Below are 17,512 nucleotides of genomic sequence, written 5' to 3'. Positions count from 1 at the left end.
TAAATGTAAAAAAATGTACCTTGGTCGGTTATTGAGATGACCAGCAGCTTGGCAATGACCGCACAACTGAGACCTGATCCATCTTTTTCGCAGCACCATGGCTGATGACCTCCTGACCTCAACAACGGCTATTATTTGCTCAGTTTCAGTGAAAGTGAAGTGATTGTCGGTGACGCGGTGAAACGTGTCCTCTCTATTTAACCATCTCCCTTGGTGAGCAGTGGGCACCATGACAGGCGCCCGGGGAGCAGCGTGTGGGGACGGGACCTTCATCAAGGGGACCTCAGTGGTACCTTGGCAGGATTCGAACCGGCAACCTTCTGATTACGATGGCGCTTCCTTAACCGCTGGGCCACCGCTGCCACTTTGGCATGAACAGATCAGCAAAGGATGCGAGCAAAGCTGAGGTGCGCACAGAACGCTGCCTTATTTACAGCAATTACCTGATCACTTTATTGCTGAAATTTATACAGACATAAACATATTTCATTCACAGAAAATGTCTGTTCTGTTCTTTAATCCACGTTTGTATCATTATTATTTTTTATTTTCTCGTCCTTTACCAATCCCAAAGAAGGCCAGCGAGGCCAGCGCTGATTTACGCCGTGTTCTCGCTGCCGGGCCCTTCCAGGAAGACCCTGGGTGGCATCTGGCCGGCCTGTGCCGCCGGAGAATGTGGAGCAGGGCAGCCCCGGCCCCCGACGCCCATGTTTAGACACGAGAGCGGGTGCAGCGGCGGCTCGCCGCGCTGTTGACAAAATTAGAGCTCTTTCTTTTTCCGCTGCGGAGCCAAGTGTGCACAGGGGTCAGGAGAGTGTGATGCGGGCAGGAACACAAGCTCTGCAGGGCACGTGGGCCGCAGGAAGTGGCCGCCGGCCAGGGCGGGCGGAGAGGGGCCTGAATGGAGAGCCACCGTGTGTTCCGCAGACCCCAGGACGGAGTGTCACCCACGGGAGATCGTTTCACTCACGTGTGCTGGACATGCCCGCTTTGGATGCTTCTCTGAGTTCAAATCCTTGATGCTGCCTACAGGGCTGTAAATGGAACCGCACCCTCCTACATCAACACACTACTACCTAGCTAGCCACAATCCACGCCCCCCCTCCTCAGATCGGTAAATGAAATGAGACTGAAAATTCCTTCTTCACGGGGTCTCCGATTCCAATCATGTCTGTTCTCCGTTGTTGTCCCTGGCTGGTGGGACAACCTGCCCTCCTCCACACGACTAGCCGAGACTACCAGCACCTTTAAGAAGCAGGTGAAAACCCTCTTATTCAAAAAATATTTCAGACAAATCTAACACATGCACATGCGTACACACTGCATAAAACAATGCAAAAATGTATATATACATTATAATTTCTTCTTCGTCTAGCACTTATCAGGGCTCTTAGTTTTGTAAACTCAAATTGCTGGTGTCTTCCTCTTGTAAGTCGCTTTGGATAAAAACGTCTGCTAAATAAAGTAAAGTAAAGTAAAGTTCTCATCTTCTCGTTATTCTCATTAAACCAACACAGCGTTCACCAGGCATTTGCTTTCTCATCGTTCATGTCATTATGCACATTTATTAGATTTGTAAATATGACCTCCAATATAAATATTTAAAAGTGGAATGATTGCCATTGTGAGACACTGCAGACACGTGTCCACTTTATTTAACCGTCACCCTTGGTGAGCAGTGAGCAGTGCCGGCCCTGCATGGGTTTGAATTTTTCTCTCCCCGTTGTTGGTGCTTGTAGGATCTCCTGTTTCTTCTCGCCGTCTGAAGGTTGGGCCGATGACTAGTGAAGGTGTGTGTGTGTGTGTGTGTGTGTGTGTGTGCTCTGATGACCTGGGCTGGTCTGCAGGCGCCAGGACAGTGAGCGAGTGAGAGCATGGGCGGCGTGTGTGTAGACGACCACTAGAGGGCGCTAAGCCCCCATAAACTGAATCAAGGTTAGACACTGCATTAACAGAACCTCATTATTCAGGCAGAACCCACGTCAGATGTGGGCTTGTGTCATCTGGGGAGGGAATCCCATGTTTTTAAATTGTGCTTTGACGGCATGAAGTTACTGCAGACAGAAAGTGTTCTTAAAACGTAATCACAATTCCAATATTCATCCCAAGTTAATATTAGCAAATAATCATTGATCTAATAATATTTACCTGTTGCTTGAGCTTGATTGCCTTATTCGTTAAACGTCTGGGGTTAAGTATGACATTATTTTACAGTGTTTGTATGCATATCTGTACAAAATACCAGTGGTGTCCTTGCGGTTAAGGAATCAGAAGGTTGCCGGTTCGAATCCCGATCCGTCTAGGTGCCACCGAGCAAAGCACCGTCCCCACACGCTGCTCCCCGGGCGCCTGTCATGGTGCCCACTGCTCACTCAGGGTGATGGTTAAATACAGAGGACACGTGTCACTTCAAAAAACATTACATCTCAAAACATCACACGCATCTATTAATTACACAGTGATATTCATGCTGATTATTATGATGCCGATTATATGAGTTTATGATTTGTGAGTAATACATCACCCAACTCTAGTTAAGGGGTTTAAAGCATTTTAATGACAACCACAGAGACAGGCTGTCGTCATGGCAACACACAGAACTGTAGCCCAGTTCAGAGTAGGAAGGGGTACAAAAAAAAATGTTAATCAATCAATCAATCAATCAATCATACAAGTGAAACTGGGATCACATAAGCACTCTTTTAAATCACATAAGATTAAAGTCGTCCCTTTATTATGACACTGCAGACAACAGACAGAGGGGTCAGGCGGGCCCACAGACAGAAGCGTGAGACGAGAACTGGACGTCCTGAGATCAACGGAGACGAAATTCTGCCACGTTTTACACTGAGGACATGAAGATGGGATAAAAAAAAACAACCACCTCCCAATCCAACAACTCTTCACACACAAGCAAGTCTATGGGTGCAGTAGAAATCTGTGGATTTTTAAAAACATTTTCATTCGTAATAAAAGCCAAACACCCAGTCTGTTGTAACTGTACAGCAAAGTAAAAAGTTCCGAGGTCGCAGCACAGCGGCCTCGTTACGTTGGATCAAGTCTTCATGTCTGTCCGTGGTACGTTCAGAGCAATAACATTCTCTGGGTTGTGGATGTTGCGGACGGCAGCACAAAGGGGACGTGGGGGGCGTTAATGCACAGCGTTGCTTTGGTTTCAGTCGGCATCTTCGCCGTCCTGTATCCTGACAACTGGAAGACTGTCTCTGTGTGTGTGTGTGTGTGTGTGTGTGTATTAAAACTGAATTCAAATGAGAATAAGGAGCAGCAGATGTTGGTTTCCACCAGTGGTCGCTGCATGTTCCCGGACTCTCCAGCAGGTGGCGCCAGAGAACATCTGGCTGCAGGAGTCCAGCAGCGCCCAGGACCTCCTCTCACGGCCGGACGCCGCAGCCTCACTCTTCCTCCTCCTCCTCCTCCTCCTCCTCCTCCACCTCCTCCCTCAGCTCTACAACATCGTCCCTCCGACTCCTCCCCAACCGAACCTCGTTCATGGGGGCGGAGTCCTCCGCTTCAGCGGTCGTCTCCCTGTCCGCATCCTTTTTCTTCTGTAAAACAAAGAGGAGCTTCACCTCCCTGACACACGTCTGATCTGTTTTGTGATGAGCTGACTGCGATAAAGTCTCTTCACACACTGGGACCTGGTCCTCCTGGTCCTGACCTTCTGTTATGCTATTCTGATGTCAGAACCTGTTTTATTCTAAATACCTGAACTGAACGGACAGAAAATTTCAGAAGTTTCAGGCCGTTTTACATTTACATTTACGCAAATACAGTCAGTATTTACAGGGTCAGTCCCCCCCTGGAGACACTTTTAAGTGTCTTGCTCAGGCACACGATGGTAGTAAGCGGGGTTTGAACCTGCGTCTACTGGTTCATAGGCGAGTGTGTTACTCACTAGGCTACTATGTGTAATATCTAAGAGAAATAACAGACAGTCTTGTCACAGTTGTCTGTGTGTGTGAGTGAGAGAGGTGGTATGTAAGTAAACTACTAGGCTACTACCACCACATGGTGGAGGTTTTCACTGGACTGGAGCAGAAATTTGTCCCTGATGAATAAAACAAGTCTCCAGACGCCCCCATCTACACACCAGTCAACTTTGGACGATTGAGGACACTAGATGCGTTATTACCATCTCCAGGTGAACCCACCTGCTTTCGGTAGACGTAGCAGGCAGCAACAGCCACCATGGTGGACTCTCCCAGGAAACCAGCCAATAAGGATCCAACCCCCAAAGTAGCACCATGCACCCTGCACACACACACACACACACACACACACACAGCGTTATTCAGGTAGTGCAGTAAGTATTAAAGGAGCACAATACGGCAGGTGACTGGAGACCCTGAAAGGGAGAATGGGTGCATTATGTGGCAGGTGCTGTGCACGTACCCCAGGTAAGGCAGCACTATGAGACTGGTGATGAGGACGATGATGCGCAGCACCGAGCTGGGCGCCAGGACGAACGTCTTCTTCAGAGTCATGAGCCAGCCGGTGAGATGGGCACGGATGGTCACTGTCGTGGAAGAGAGAAGAGAGAATAATTCACTTTTTAAAGATACACAGCATGCACATAAACACCGAAAGACCGAACGGAGCAGAAGTGACTGCAGCTCCTGCTCAAAGTACCAGGAACTGGACAAAAACGAACCATCCAGTCTGTGACCCCCAGTAACCCCGGTTCTGGACATGAAATTTACATTACACTTTATTACCTGGTAAAGGAAAAAATGAGAAGATCCGCAGCGGAGCGACACAGAGCTCGGCGAAGGCATGATCCACCCCAATGATGTCCAAAAGAATCTTCTCAGAGACGTGTGGGGTCCAGAACACCGCAAAGCACAGCTGACCCGGCAGAGAATGAAAAAAATTATTAACTTTCTTATCGACTTCTTTTGAAGATCATCTGTCAGATCATGGCAGATCGTGATCTGGCAAATCATCTGTCTCCATCTGTGTCCAATACATTATAATTTTTCTTAGTCTAGCACCCAACAATCTCTGAGCATGCTCTTCACTGACAAGTCTAAGCCTTATCAGGGCTCTTAGTTTGTAAACTCGATATTCTATAGAAATCGAACGAGAATTGCTGGTGTCTTCCTCTTGTAAGTCGCTTTGGATAAAAGCGTCTGCTAAATAAAGTAAAGTAAAGTAAAGTGTCCATCTGTCTTCCTTTGATCTCAGCATACGTCTTACAGTAGACTCCCCAAAATGAGGTGTTCCTCTACTAATGTCCTAGTCTAGTCCATCCTGCTCACTACCAACACAAATCTCTCCTCTCTAGAACATCTCTCCACCCGTTCTTTACAGATCACTGAATCCCACCGCTGTGAGACTGAACAGCAGACATCTGCACGGCTCCTCCCACTGGGACATGAAGCTCCTCCCGCTGCAGCGTGACCGGGTTAAGTGCAGATTGTGGGTCACACGCAGCTGAATGCGGGGAAGAGGAACCCTGGCCCAGATGAGCAGCGGGGGGGGCGGCGAGTCGAGGGGTCGCCCATGAATAATTCACGTTTGATGAGAAGCCAGGCTCTTCAGTTACAGCGTTGTGACATAACATGGAAAACATGGTTATATTGTGCATATTTACACCCGTTCGGGGAGCATGAACGCACCGTGATCGACAGCGCCAGGCACACGAACGTGAACCTCTTGATGTGGGACCTGGTGACGGTGCCGCAGCTGCCGGACATCTTGTTGCTGGGATTGTTCTGGGGGAAAAAATGACCAGGACGAGATAAGAGGGGTGACGATCCGGGTCATTTCCTTACGTTTCATGTTTTATTGCTTATCTTTTGCGGCCTGTCCCAGAGTTGTAAAAATGGCGATGAGAAAAGCATTCTTCTCATTTTCATTGCATCATTGTCCATTATTAAATTCACATCTTGCTGCCTCTGAGACAATTTTATACACTACTCACAATAAATTAGTGATATTGTTATTTACATGACTGCTTTCAAATAAGTAAAAGTTACACTCTGATATTACTAATAATGTATGAGAAGAAACAGCATTTTCATTCGTTTCAAAATTTTGACAATAACAGGGACAGCCCCAAATAACAACAACAACATTTATTTCTTATTTAGCCCAAAATCACATACAGTATGTCTCAATGGGCCTACAGTTGACACCCCCCACACTTGACCCTTCAGCACACAAGGAAAAACTCCACACAAAAAACTCTAGGAGAGACAGACTTGACAATGTCAGAAGCGGGTGTTTCCACCATTTTACATTTACATTTACGGCATTTGGCAGACACCCTGATTCAGAGTCTTGCTTCCATGTCACCATGGATGAAATGATCAGTTCTGGTTCACTAGGACCCCCAACTATTAATACAATCTTTTTATTCACTCTACATTTACATTTACAGCATTTATCAGACGTCCTTATCCAGAGCGACTTACAATCAGTAGTTACAGGGACAGTCCCCCTGGAGACACTCAGGGTTAAGTGTCTTGCTCAGGGACACAATGGTAGTAAGTGGGATTCGAACCTGGGTCTTCTGGTTCATAGGCGACTGTGTTACCCACTAGGCTACTACACTCTGTTCTAGTTTCTATACAGAAGTCAGACGAGAAGAAGGTTACAAGTTCATCTAAATCTTCTCTAAAGAGGAAGGTCTTGAACTGCCGTGTGAAGGTGCTCAGTGACTGAGCTGGAAGTTCATTCCACCACCGAGGGGCCAAGACGGAGAAGAGTCTAGATGAGCGTCTTCCTTCTACCTTCAGAGATGGAGGGACCAGGCGAGCAGTACTGGAGGCTCGGAGTATACGAGGTGCAGTGCGAGGTGTAATAAGGGCTGTGAGGTAGGATGGTGCTACTCCATGTTTGGCTTTGTAGGCCAGCATCAGTATTTAGAACCTGATGCGTGCAGCTACTGGGAGCCGGTGGAGGGAACGTAGTAGAGGGGCGGTGTGGAGAACTTGGGAAGGTTGAAGATCAGTCGTGCTGCTGCATTTTGGTCAGATGGTACATAGAGGTAGACCATTTGCCGCAATGACAGCTGGACAGCGACATCTCATGCTCCTAACTAGACTCATGATGTTGTTCTGAGGCAGTGCGTTCCACTCTTCCACAAGATCTACACGCAGGTCTGCCAGGTCACGTGAGGGTGGGGTACGATCATTCAGTCTCTGTGTCAACTGGTCCCAGACCTGCTCTGTGGGGTTCATATGATGCAATCCAACTTCCTGAAGTCGAGGTGTGATAATTCTGATGGGTTCTATGACATCTGTGAGGTAAGAACGTGCAGTGACTGTACAATAACCAAATCTTTTTTTGCGGTCACTGGTGATTCCTGCCCAGACTGTTGCACCTTCTCCATCAAAGCAAACCCTGGGGACCATGCTGACCTCAGAGTATCGCTCACCTCGCCTTCTCCAGCAACGCTGACCATCATTTGTCAAACGTTCACGCGGTGTCTTGGCGTCAGTGGAGTCACCTGCGACGGTCGTCTGGCATTCAAGCCAAAGCGGTGGAGTCGGTTGCGAATGGTTAGTCTTGAAACCCTGGTACCCCTCGCATCTCGTAAAAAAGGGCCTGCAGCCATGTGGCATAGGTCCTCAGGTCCTGGTCATCATTGCGGTCTCTCCACTCCTGGTCTGTCATGAACTCTGCCAGACTTCTGTGTCTTGATGCAAGTCTGCTGATGACACTTTGAGACAAGTTCTTGATCAACATCTGACTGCCTGCCACGGCCAGGTGACACTGCTCGTCCGTTAAGTGACGTCGTGTCTTCATGGCTGTTTGAATGATGAACTTGGTTTGACTTACTGACAATACCAGCTTTTTATACCCACAAAATGTTGGTATTGGCCCCAATATAAAGCACATCTGTACACAATGACACCATTACATGGAATATGGAGAAAAATGGCAATTTAATTCAAATTAAGTTAAACCACAAACTCAGTATTGAGTGTATAAATGGAGAAGTTGGATTAACAATCCAGAAATGCCCCTTTTTTCATTGATTATAGATAATCTGGCATGATGGATTTATAATTTTCATGAGCCATGATAATCAATATAAATGATATGCTGTTTTCAATACATGAAGATGTATTTGTTTAATGAAATTATTAAAATGATTTGAATAGTGTAAGATGCACATTGTGTAAATAGAAAATCCATAATAATCTATTTTATTCCAGAGAGTCGAGGTGATCGCTGATCGGTTGCTCATGGCTAGTTTGCACGCTGCATAATTTTACTTGATATTTTGGTCCTTGAATCTTCTACCGAGAATTTGTTGGCATTGAAAAGTACAGACAGAATCTATTTATAGCAAAATTGTAGAGCACGAATAGAGTCATGCAACAGTTTACAGGCGGAGCTTAATGTCTAACAGTTGCCAGTGAGGCACGCATTACCAGCGCTTATTACCGCCGCTACGAACCCCCCCCCGCCGCGAGCGCCGACTTGGCAGCTGGAGACGGGCACAGTTTGGGGTAAATTACAGTCTGCACAGCCCTGCTGCCTGGGCGGGACTAAGCTCTTATTTACGCCTAAACAGCGGGTTCCTGCCTAAATCCCATCCTGTCATGGGGGCAATATTTCCGCTCGTGTCTGTGATGTAAACACAGGGGTCTTTATGAGGGGTCTTACCTTGTCAAAGGCGGGGTAGATGGCGCGCAGCTCACTCAGCCAACCGTAGGGCATGTGACCCACCGGGTAGGTGGCCGTCAAGACCGCCACAGCCTGTGGGATGGACGGTAATTATTTTCATCCCAAATACAATCCTCATACACCCTACACATGGGGCAGCGGTGGCCTGGCGGGTAAGGAGGCGGACCCGTAATCGGAAGGTAGCGGGTTCGAATCCCAAATCGCCATGGTGCCACCGAGGTCCCCTTAATGAAGGTACTGAGCTGCCCACTGCTCAGTAAGGGTGACGGGTTAAACCACTTCACGTTCTGGGCCAGCGGTGGCCAAGCGGTTAAGGAGGCGGACCTGTAATCAGAAGGTTGCCGGTTCGAATCCCGATCCGCCAAGGTGTCACTGAGGTCCCCACACACTGTCATGGTGCCCACTGTCACCAAGGGTGATGGTTAAATACAGAGGACACATTTCACCGTGTCACCGTGTGCTGTGCTGCAGTGTCTCACAATGACAGTCACTTCACTTTATCTTTAAAACATAAGTTGAAGTAATGTAGAAAAGTTTACGGGACGCATCGGGATGATAACTGATAATTGTAATCGAGTCACGGTTCACACCTCAACTACACACACAAATAAACGGCGCCCCCTTGTTACGGACTGATGGAAACAGCCATATTTTCTGGAGTTTCATTGTTAGAGCAAACACGGGATTTTTCACCTCCACACAACATCTGATAAGCTTCACGTGTGGGTCAGGGCTGCACCTCCCGAGCCAGAAGTCACGACCTCTAGACAACCATCCAGGAGGATTCAGCGGTTCTGCAGCTGTCATAATAGGGGCCAACCTGACCTCCACACAGAGAGGCTGAGCGCCCCTCCCATGATGCCTTGAGCCTGTCCACGGGCCCTGAGGGCTGCGGTGAGGCACCTTATCAGCAGATGCCACGGGAGCGTGATTACAGAGCAGAAAGGGACTTAAAGTCCACGGGCGTCACGGGACCCAGCTGTAAAGCCACATTACAGCAGATCATAAACGGAGACAAGGTGGTTACCGAATATGAGATACGGAGGGGAGGCAGTGTGTGTGTGTGTGTGTGTGTGTGTGTGTATAGGGACCACGCACATCATACACTGAACGCTTGGGACAAAATCTGACCTCTGTAGCAGTGGAGCTGCCCTTCAGGTCCCTGGAGACGAACAGGTTGACGATGGGTCTGCTGATGCGCTGGGTGGCCAGGATGAGGGCCAGCGGCCACCAGAAACTCAGCATCTTCCTGATAGTGGCGTCGCCCTGGAAGACGGGGAGAGGTCGTGGGGGGGTCACTTTCACACGTTCACTTAAACAACCCTTCACTTTAAGCACTTTATTCCAACTGTCCCACCTCGTTCTAGGTGTCTTTGGACACGTGCAACTAACTATGTGCAATAACCGTAGTGCAGTATTGCAACTCTTTACTGTTTTTCGCTCAACCCTCATCTTACCTGCACTTTAACCCACTGCTTACTTAAAATACTCCTAAATACTCCATACTTCATTTTTACTTTACTTTACTTTACTTTACTTTATTTAGCAGACGCTTTTATCCAAAGCGACTTACAAGAGGAAGACACCAGCAATTCTCGTTCGATTTCTATAGAATTTTGAGTTTACAAACTAAGAGCCCTGATAAGGCTTAGACTTGTCAGTGAAGAGCATGCTCGGAGATTGTTAGGTGCTAGACTAAGAAAAATTATAATGTATTTCTACATTTTTGTATTGTTTGTGCAATGTGTACGCATGTGTGTGTGTAAGTGTTAGATTTGTCTGTAATACTTTTTGAACAAGAGGGTTTTCACCTGCTTCTTAAAAGTGGTGATAGTCTCGGCTAGTGGTGTGGAGGAGGGCAGGTTGTTCCACCAGCCAGGGACAACAACGGAGAACAGACATGATTGGGATCGGAGACCCCGTGAAGAAGGAATTTTTAGTCTCCTTTCGTTTGCTGCTCTGAGAGCGCGTGCAGGAGTGTCTATCTATCTATCTATCTATCTATCTAGATGGTTCACCCCTGTTCACCCCTATCTAGATGGTTCAAACCCTACCCCTGTTTTTTTGTAGATGTCATTGCAGTTTCATGGGGACACATTGTCCCACACCCTGCGTTGGGTCACCTACCCCGACCTCGGGGCCGCTGGACTCAGGCATGCTGTCGTGGATGCTCTTGTAGTAGCCCAGGCCCACGATGGAGAAGCGAACCAGAGCCCCCATGTACAGGGAGAGGATGGGGATGAGGAGCGGCTCCAGGCACTCGAGACGGCTGTGCAGCAGGACGGACACGAAGACGATCTGGGCGGAGGGAGAGAGGGCGGGGCTTAGGGGAGCCGGCGACAAGGCCGAGAAAGTGAGAGAGAGAGTGTGTGTGTGTGTGTGTGTGTGTGTGTGTGTGTGTGTGTGTGAATGTGCGACACAGTGAGATACAGTGAGATACAGAAGACAAAGCGACTGCGTGTGCAGAAGTGACAGAAGGAGGAAGTGTGAAAGAGAGCGAGAGAGAGAGAGAGAGAGAGGCAGATGGTACTCATTGTACTCGCTGTAGCCAGAATCCTCTATTCGGGTAAAACGGCCGTAACGGCCCCTCGTCTCACCGCTTTTGCCCGTGAACAGGGGAGCGGCGTACCTGCGCCACGACGTCGGAGATGGAGGCGCAGCCGACCAGGAGACTGCGCTTGTGCTTCAGCAGGATCCCCGCGTGGGTCCAGGCCTGGAACAGCGAAACGCGCCGCGTGTGAACGGACGGGCTCGTGTTGTGTCTGTGTTTCTGTCGGGCGGACGGTGTGTGCAGCACCAACCATGGCATCCAGCAAGGGGAACGCCGCCAGGTAGAGGAAGGCCCGGCGCGTCTTGTTGCCCACCGAGTCGTCCACGTGATGGAGCTTGTTGATGATGTAGTAGCCCAGGTCAGTGTAGGCTACAGGGAGAAGGATCAGTCAAACAACCATATTCGCCAAAAGAAGACATGACTGGAAACGACGGAGAGATACGAGGATTCCAGCGGTAAAATTTCTATCTCGCGCAGTAGTAGCCCAGCTGTGAAGCAGAAGACCCGGGTTCAAACCCCACTTACTACCATGGTGTCCCTGAGCAGGACACTTAACCCTGAGTGTCTCCAGGGGGGGACTGTCCCTGTAACTACTGATTGTAAGTCGCTCTGGAAAAGGGCGTCTGGTAAATGCTGTAAATGGAAAAGAAAATGGCAACGGAGCAATATTCAACAAAGTGGATCTGTTATTGTCCATAAAACAGACCCTAGTAAGAAGAAGGTCGGGGAGCACCGCTCCATACCAGTAACATCATGATACGGCGCTGGTCACCTTGAGGAGGGGTCTGAGAAAGCCTTCGTTTCATGATCAAGATAACACATCCCTACTTCAGTAGCTGTGGTAGGTGACACGAGGGATGTCCTGGTGCCCAAACCACCAGAAGCAGCCGTGACGGCCGAGAAAGAGCCAGAGACCGACTTCCATGAACTAAAAAAGAACGCTGACGATGTCCGATTTCAACGACGTCAGGCGTCACACTTTCCCGCTGCCAACGAAATCCCCTCGATTGCTGGCAGAGATTACGGCCTTTAATCTCCGCGATCTCGGCACCAGCATGCACACGTGTGCTGATGAACATCAAAAACCACGTACCTGTCACCTCATCTACCAAACTTGTCCTCCTCCAAACAACCTTCCCTCATCCTGAGTCATCTTCTGGAAAATACCAGAACAGGGAGTCAGACGCCACTGGTTCCATCTGAGGTGCTGGAACACCTGTGTTTAACCCATGACGGAACCCATGTCCTCACAATCCGACCCTAGATAAATATGGGCGACAGTGACGAGTTCGAATGGGAGGGGCTGAAGTAGCTGCAGTTCACACCCTGTCAAGATCCTTCCCTCTCCTGCAGGAGGACCACGCTTAATCCCAAGCAGGGGATTATGGGGTCGACAGTAATGTGAGAAAAGGTGACATCATGCAAGCAAGGGGACATCCATTCAGGCCAATTGTCTTCACTACAACATGCACCAGAGATAACCGAACACCACGTTACCGGCTTCACGTGGCCGGGCGCCGGTGGTCGGACAGATGAAGTGGGATTACATTCAAAACGCCACAAACAGAGCACTTCCTGTACAAAACCCAGACGAAGGACTGTTGTGATGTCGAGGATCCTTCAAACGCCCACCATCACATGAGCCAGAAGACCCGGGTTCGAACCCCACTTACTACCATAGTGTCCCTGAGCAAGACACTTAACCCTGAGTGTCTCCAGGGGGGACTGTCCCTGTAACTACTGACTGTAAGGCGCTCTGGATAAGGGCCTCTGGTATAACTTAGTTATAACCCTTCAGACAATTAAAGGGTGCTGGGTGTGATGGTCTTTGGACTTGAAAATGAGAAGAACCCAGCGGTTCTGAGCCACTTACCGATGAGCGTGTGGAAGAGAATCGCGACGGCTCCCGCGGTGACCATGCAGAGGACGGCCTTGTTTCGGTCACGCCTGCTGTTGACGAAGACCAGCCCGACGTTCTTGAAGTCACTCATGGGGCCCGTGAAGAACTTCATGAGGGAGTAGGCCAGCCCATAGCTGGCCAGCATCTCCACCGCATCCTTTTTGACCGCGGCGATGCCCCGGTTCAGAGCCTGCGGGCGCAAAGCAGATACACAGGCCTGGAAAAAAAAGCCCCTCGCTTCTCCATTACAAACCAGGATGTCTCCATCCCGGGGGGACACTGTGACGAACGTGACGCCATTTTCCTGTACGAGTACCACGGTTCCATGATCATGAAAAGAAGCACGTGGTCATGTGACCGAACGGGTCTGCCGCTTCTTCCAGGGAAGAACTCAGGAGTGGAGTTGCGTCACATCTCCACGGCAACACATCCCGATGCTGCCTGCGTTTTGTTACAAACTCCCGTATGAACGTTCACTCGTTTTCCTCAATATTTGTACAAAAGATGATTCGAATCCCGATCCGCCAAGATGCCACTGAGGTGCCACTGAGCAAAGCACCGTCCCCACACACTGTCATGGTGCCCACTGCTCACTCAGGGTGATGGTTAAATACAGAGGACACGTTTTACTGTGTGCACCATGTGCTGTGCTGCTGTGTATCACAAGTGACGATCACTTCACTTCGTCACTTTGACTTTATTAGTCACCTGCTCCATTATGCAACAGGCGAGATGAAGATTTACTAAGCGCGTAGGTGATCATGTGATCGGGGGAGGGGCATCCTGGTGATGGCGCTAATAAATATTGAATGCGGGCGCAGTGAGACGCAGTAAAGTGTCAAAAAACCAACAACAAAAAGAGGCGTGGCCCAGAAACTCCCAGCGCCGCTTTAGGCTTTTAGCGAAACCGGACCACGTCCTTCGTTGTCTATTTCCAAATCTCCCATAATTAACGTGTATCGGTATAAAACGGGGGACGGGACGGTGTCAATAACTGCAGCAGAATTGTGAACAGAACAATCGGAGAAGCTTCCAACGAAAACTTATTGTCACCAGCCCCCACACTGATGTCACTCACCAAATGTCAACTGCTAGGGTTACACAACACGGTGAGCTTCAGTTCCACGTTGAACGCGATATCCCATGTAACTACACCACAGGGTGGAAGTCAGGGTGCTGACCACCCCAGTAAATTGGTCACTATTAATTACAGCAGTTATTCTCCACTGGGGCAACTCCAGCAAGGCATTGTGGGAGATTCTGAGCAGTACTTGGTGAAACACTGTAGTGAAAGTGGACCAACGGAGACCGCTTGAGTCCTGAATCTAGAACCTGGACAGGCCATGAAAGCGCGCTGACGTGCGCCACCTCCGGTCATGTGACAAGGACGCGGACGTTTTCAGCCGCTGGAAATACACACGCTCAGACGAACCGGCCGCTTAGTCACAACCGGGCGAAGGTTCATCCAGGTTCATCACATGCTCACCCGTGTCACTGTGTGTGTGTGTGTGTGTGTGTGTGTGTGTGTGTGTGTGTGTGTGTGTGTGTGTGTCTTCGACCCTTCCTTTACCAGGACTTTTACATACACGGCAATATTATAGGGACATTTGGAATTATGAGGACAGGGTCAACATCCCCATAATTCCTCCGTGCTATACTAGTTTCTTGGGTTCACATGTTCAATAAAAGCCATGAATGTTGGTCTGTATATTAGTGAATGGGAGATATTATATGATCTAAAATAGTGTAATTAATTGTCCAAAATTGTTTAAATTATGGTAAATTACGAATGTGTCTTGAAACTAATTCCTACACGATCACGTCAGTAAACAAATCTTTCGGCTACTCAACATGTTTTTTATATGGCACAACCCTACAGACTGGAGAATTTTCTATCATCATCATCATCATCATCATCTAGATCCTTGAGTGGGCGAGATGCTGGGCAGGAGCACAGCACCAAGGCGGCTTTTTATCTGCAATTTATCTTATTATAACTAAACGACGCGCAGGGGCCGCAACTCTCCTTCTTATTCAACGCATTCAGGAGGCGAGATGCCCACTGGCTGCTTGAATCCACACAGGACACAAAGTCCACCATGAAGAGCCTCCCAGGGAAGAAGGTGAGGATGGTGATGATGGTGATTGTGTTGAGGATGGTGATGATGGTGCATATGGTGAGTATGGTGATGATGGTGGTGGTGATGGTGCGTATGGTGAGTATGGTGATGATGGTGGTGGTGATGGTGAGTATGGTGAGTATGGTGATGATGGTAGTGATGGTGAGTATGGTGATGATGGTGGTGATGGTGAGTATGGTGATGATGGTGGTGGTGATGGTGAGTATGGTGAGTATGGTGATGATGGTAGTGATGGTGAGTATGGTGATGATGGTGCGTATGGTGAGTATGGTGATGATGGTGGTGGAGATGGTGAGTATGGTGAGTATGGTGATGATGGTAGTGATGGTGAGTATGGTGATGATGGTGGTGGTGATGGTGAGTATGGTGATGATAATGAGGATGGTGAGGATGATGAGCTCTCCTACCTGCTCGCCCAGGTCGATGGCGATGTTGGTGATGGCCAGGGGCACCAGGAAGCGGACGAGCGGCCAGTAGTGCGTGAGCGCCGGCGGGTTCACCATGCTGCGGCCGGGACATCTGCTGCTGCCGGCGCCGGGAGCGGAGAAGCGTTTCTCTAGCAGAGATCCAGCGGCGCCAGGTCCGTCCCTGCCCTCCCACACAACAACAGCGCCGCGCACAATGACCCGCCGCGGGGGGAAAGAGGAGGGCCGCCAGAAATTTCTGCTGACGGCTTCTCCATTGTTCACCCGCCGGCCGCCAGAGGAATAAACAGAGGAAACGCGATGCCGTGAGCGCGTCGCCGCGGCGAGAGACGCACTTACCGGCGGCTGCGGAGCGCGCGCGCGTCGCCGCGTCACCGGCCGGCCCCGCCCACCGAGCGGGGGGCCTCGGCGTCGATTGGCCAGCCGTCAGAAAGGGGGTGGGGCTGCCGCGCCCTGATTGGTCAACGCGTTAAAGGGCCGCTGTAGCGACAGAACGTCGGTAATATTAATAACGCGGTTTAACACACAGGAGAGGTTTTGAAGTAGAAACCCGAATATAAAACCAGGATTATTTAAAATAGAACAACAACATAAAGCCGCCAGTGGGGTTTGCTTGATAACCAAAAGCTGCAATATTTCTTACTTACTCGAGGTTACAGTATAGGCCAAACGTTTGGACGCACCTTCTGATTTTCTTTATCTTCATGACCATTTACGTTGGTAGATTCTCACTGAAGGCATCAGAACTATGAATGAACACATGTGGAGGTCAGGTCTCTGCTTTTTGTTAAGTACAGAACTCCATGTGTTTATTCATAGTTTTGATGATACATGGAGAATGTAAGTGGTGAACACTGTATATTAAAAGTCCTGGTCAGGGAAACTTACATGTTCGTAATCTTTGAAAGTTCCCAGCCAGCATTAAAAGGCATTTTAAATCTGGGCCAGAAGATGCGGGGAGCCAGAGCACTGACGGTAAATGAAGCGACGTGGCTCTTTTTGCCGCCTGATTGGCTTGATGGAACGTGGAAGGTAGACGTGGGTCAGGAGACGCTGATCCGCTGTTTAAAATCCTCCAAGGCTGAAGGACCACGCCGCCGTTCACCAGCCCCGCCCCTTTGTTTCTGCATTGGGGGGAAACTGTCGAGTGGGCGATGCTCCACTTTAATCTGAAACAAACACAGGAGCCTTTCAAGGTGAGAGGAGGTCAGAGTGACACAACAGTGCGGTGACGGCCTCCAATCGTCTCTCCTGTCACCCACTTTTTCCTGTGGTCAGCCAGGCCTCCTTCAAATTGGCACCCCTCAATCCTGCAGCCACGCCCAGCAGAAAAAGGGCAGGTAGTCCCCGGTTCAAACCCCGCTTACTATGGTGTCCCTGAGCAGTCCCCAGGAGGACTGTCCCTGTCACTACTGATTGGTTATGATGAAAGTGTAACACGAGGCAGCCTTCTGTCCCCTTCCGTTGGATCTCAGCTGGACGTCTAATTAAGAAGATTATTTATAATGTTTACAAATATCAATAATAAAAAAAAAACAAATCAATAAATCACTGGTCATAAAGCAGTGATGCCTCGCATAAAAACAAGAGCACATACTCCAACACATGGCTGCGCCACATTGGGTCAAAGGTCATAATTATTGTACAGGTCAACGGGTAGAACGTTATAAACAGGAAACAGGAAGTCCATCGTGCGGTTTCATGAACCCTGGGAGTTAGAGCGGCTGCGGCCAAGGACAATTAACCGTTGGCAAGCCACCGAGCGGGCGTGGCCATCGCAAGGTGGGACCACGTCACCGTAATCGTTTCATGAAATCAAAACCAACAGTCCTTC

General features: G+C 49.2%; 1 protein-coding gene across 4 annotated transcripts; it reads right to left on the bottom strand.

The window, feature by feature from the left end:
- Nucleotides 1–2,534: 2,534 nt before the first annotated feature.
- ankhb (ANKH inorganic pyrophosphate transport regulator b) lies at nt 2,535–16,052 on the bottom strand. Of its 4 annotated transcripts, none has more exons than XM_028975334.1 (12): nt 15,661–16,052; nt 13,086–13,302; nt 11,463–11,581; nt 11,291–11,374; nt 10,789–11,115; nt 9,793–9,927; nt 8,641–8,733; nt 5,640–5,735; nt 4,737–4,866; nt 4,414–4,537; nt 4,173–4,272; nt 2,535–3,563 (listed from the first exon to the last, which is right to left on the bottom strand). In XM_028975334.1, the coding sequence occupies exons 1-12, from the start codon at nt 15,754–15,756 to the stop codon at nt 3,414–3,416; spliced, it is 1,671 nt and encodes a 556-aa protein (XP_028831167.1). In that variant the 5' UTR covers nt 15,757–16,052; the 3' UTR covers nt 2,535–3,413. The 4 variants fall into 4 exon arrangements, with proteins under 4 accessions (XP_028831167.1, XP_028831166.1, XP_028831169.1 ...); XM_028975333.1 differs by having other exon boundaries at nt 2,535–3,566; nt 15,661–16,050; XM_028975336.1 differs by having other exon boundaries at nt 10,789–10,959; nt 15,661–16,047.
- Nucleotides 16,053–17,512: the final 1,460 nt, after the last annotated feature.

The sequence above is a fragment of the Denticeps clupeoides genome, chromosome 4 (genome assembly GCF_900700375.1).
Source record: "Denticeps clupeoides chromosome 4, fDenClu1.1, whole genome shotgun sequence".
Classification (NCBI taxonomy): domain Eukaryota; kingdom Metazoa; phylum Chordata; class Actinopteri; order Clupeiformes; family Denticipitidae; genus Denticeps; species Denticeps clupeoides.
This window is presented reverse-complemented; position numbering and strand designations above follow the sequence as displayed.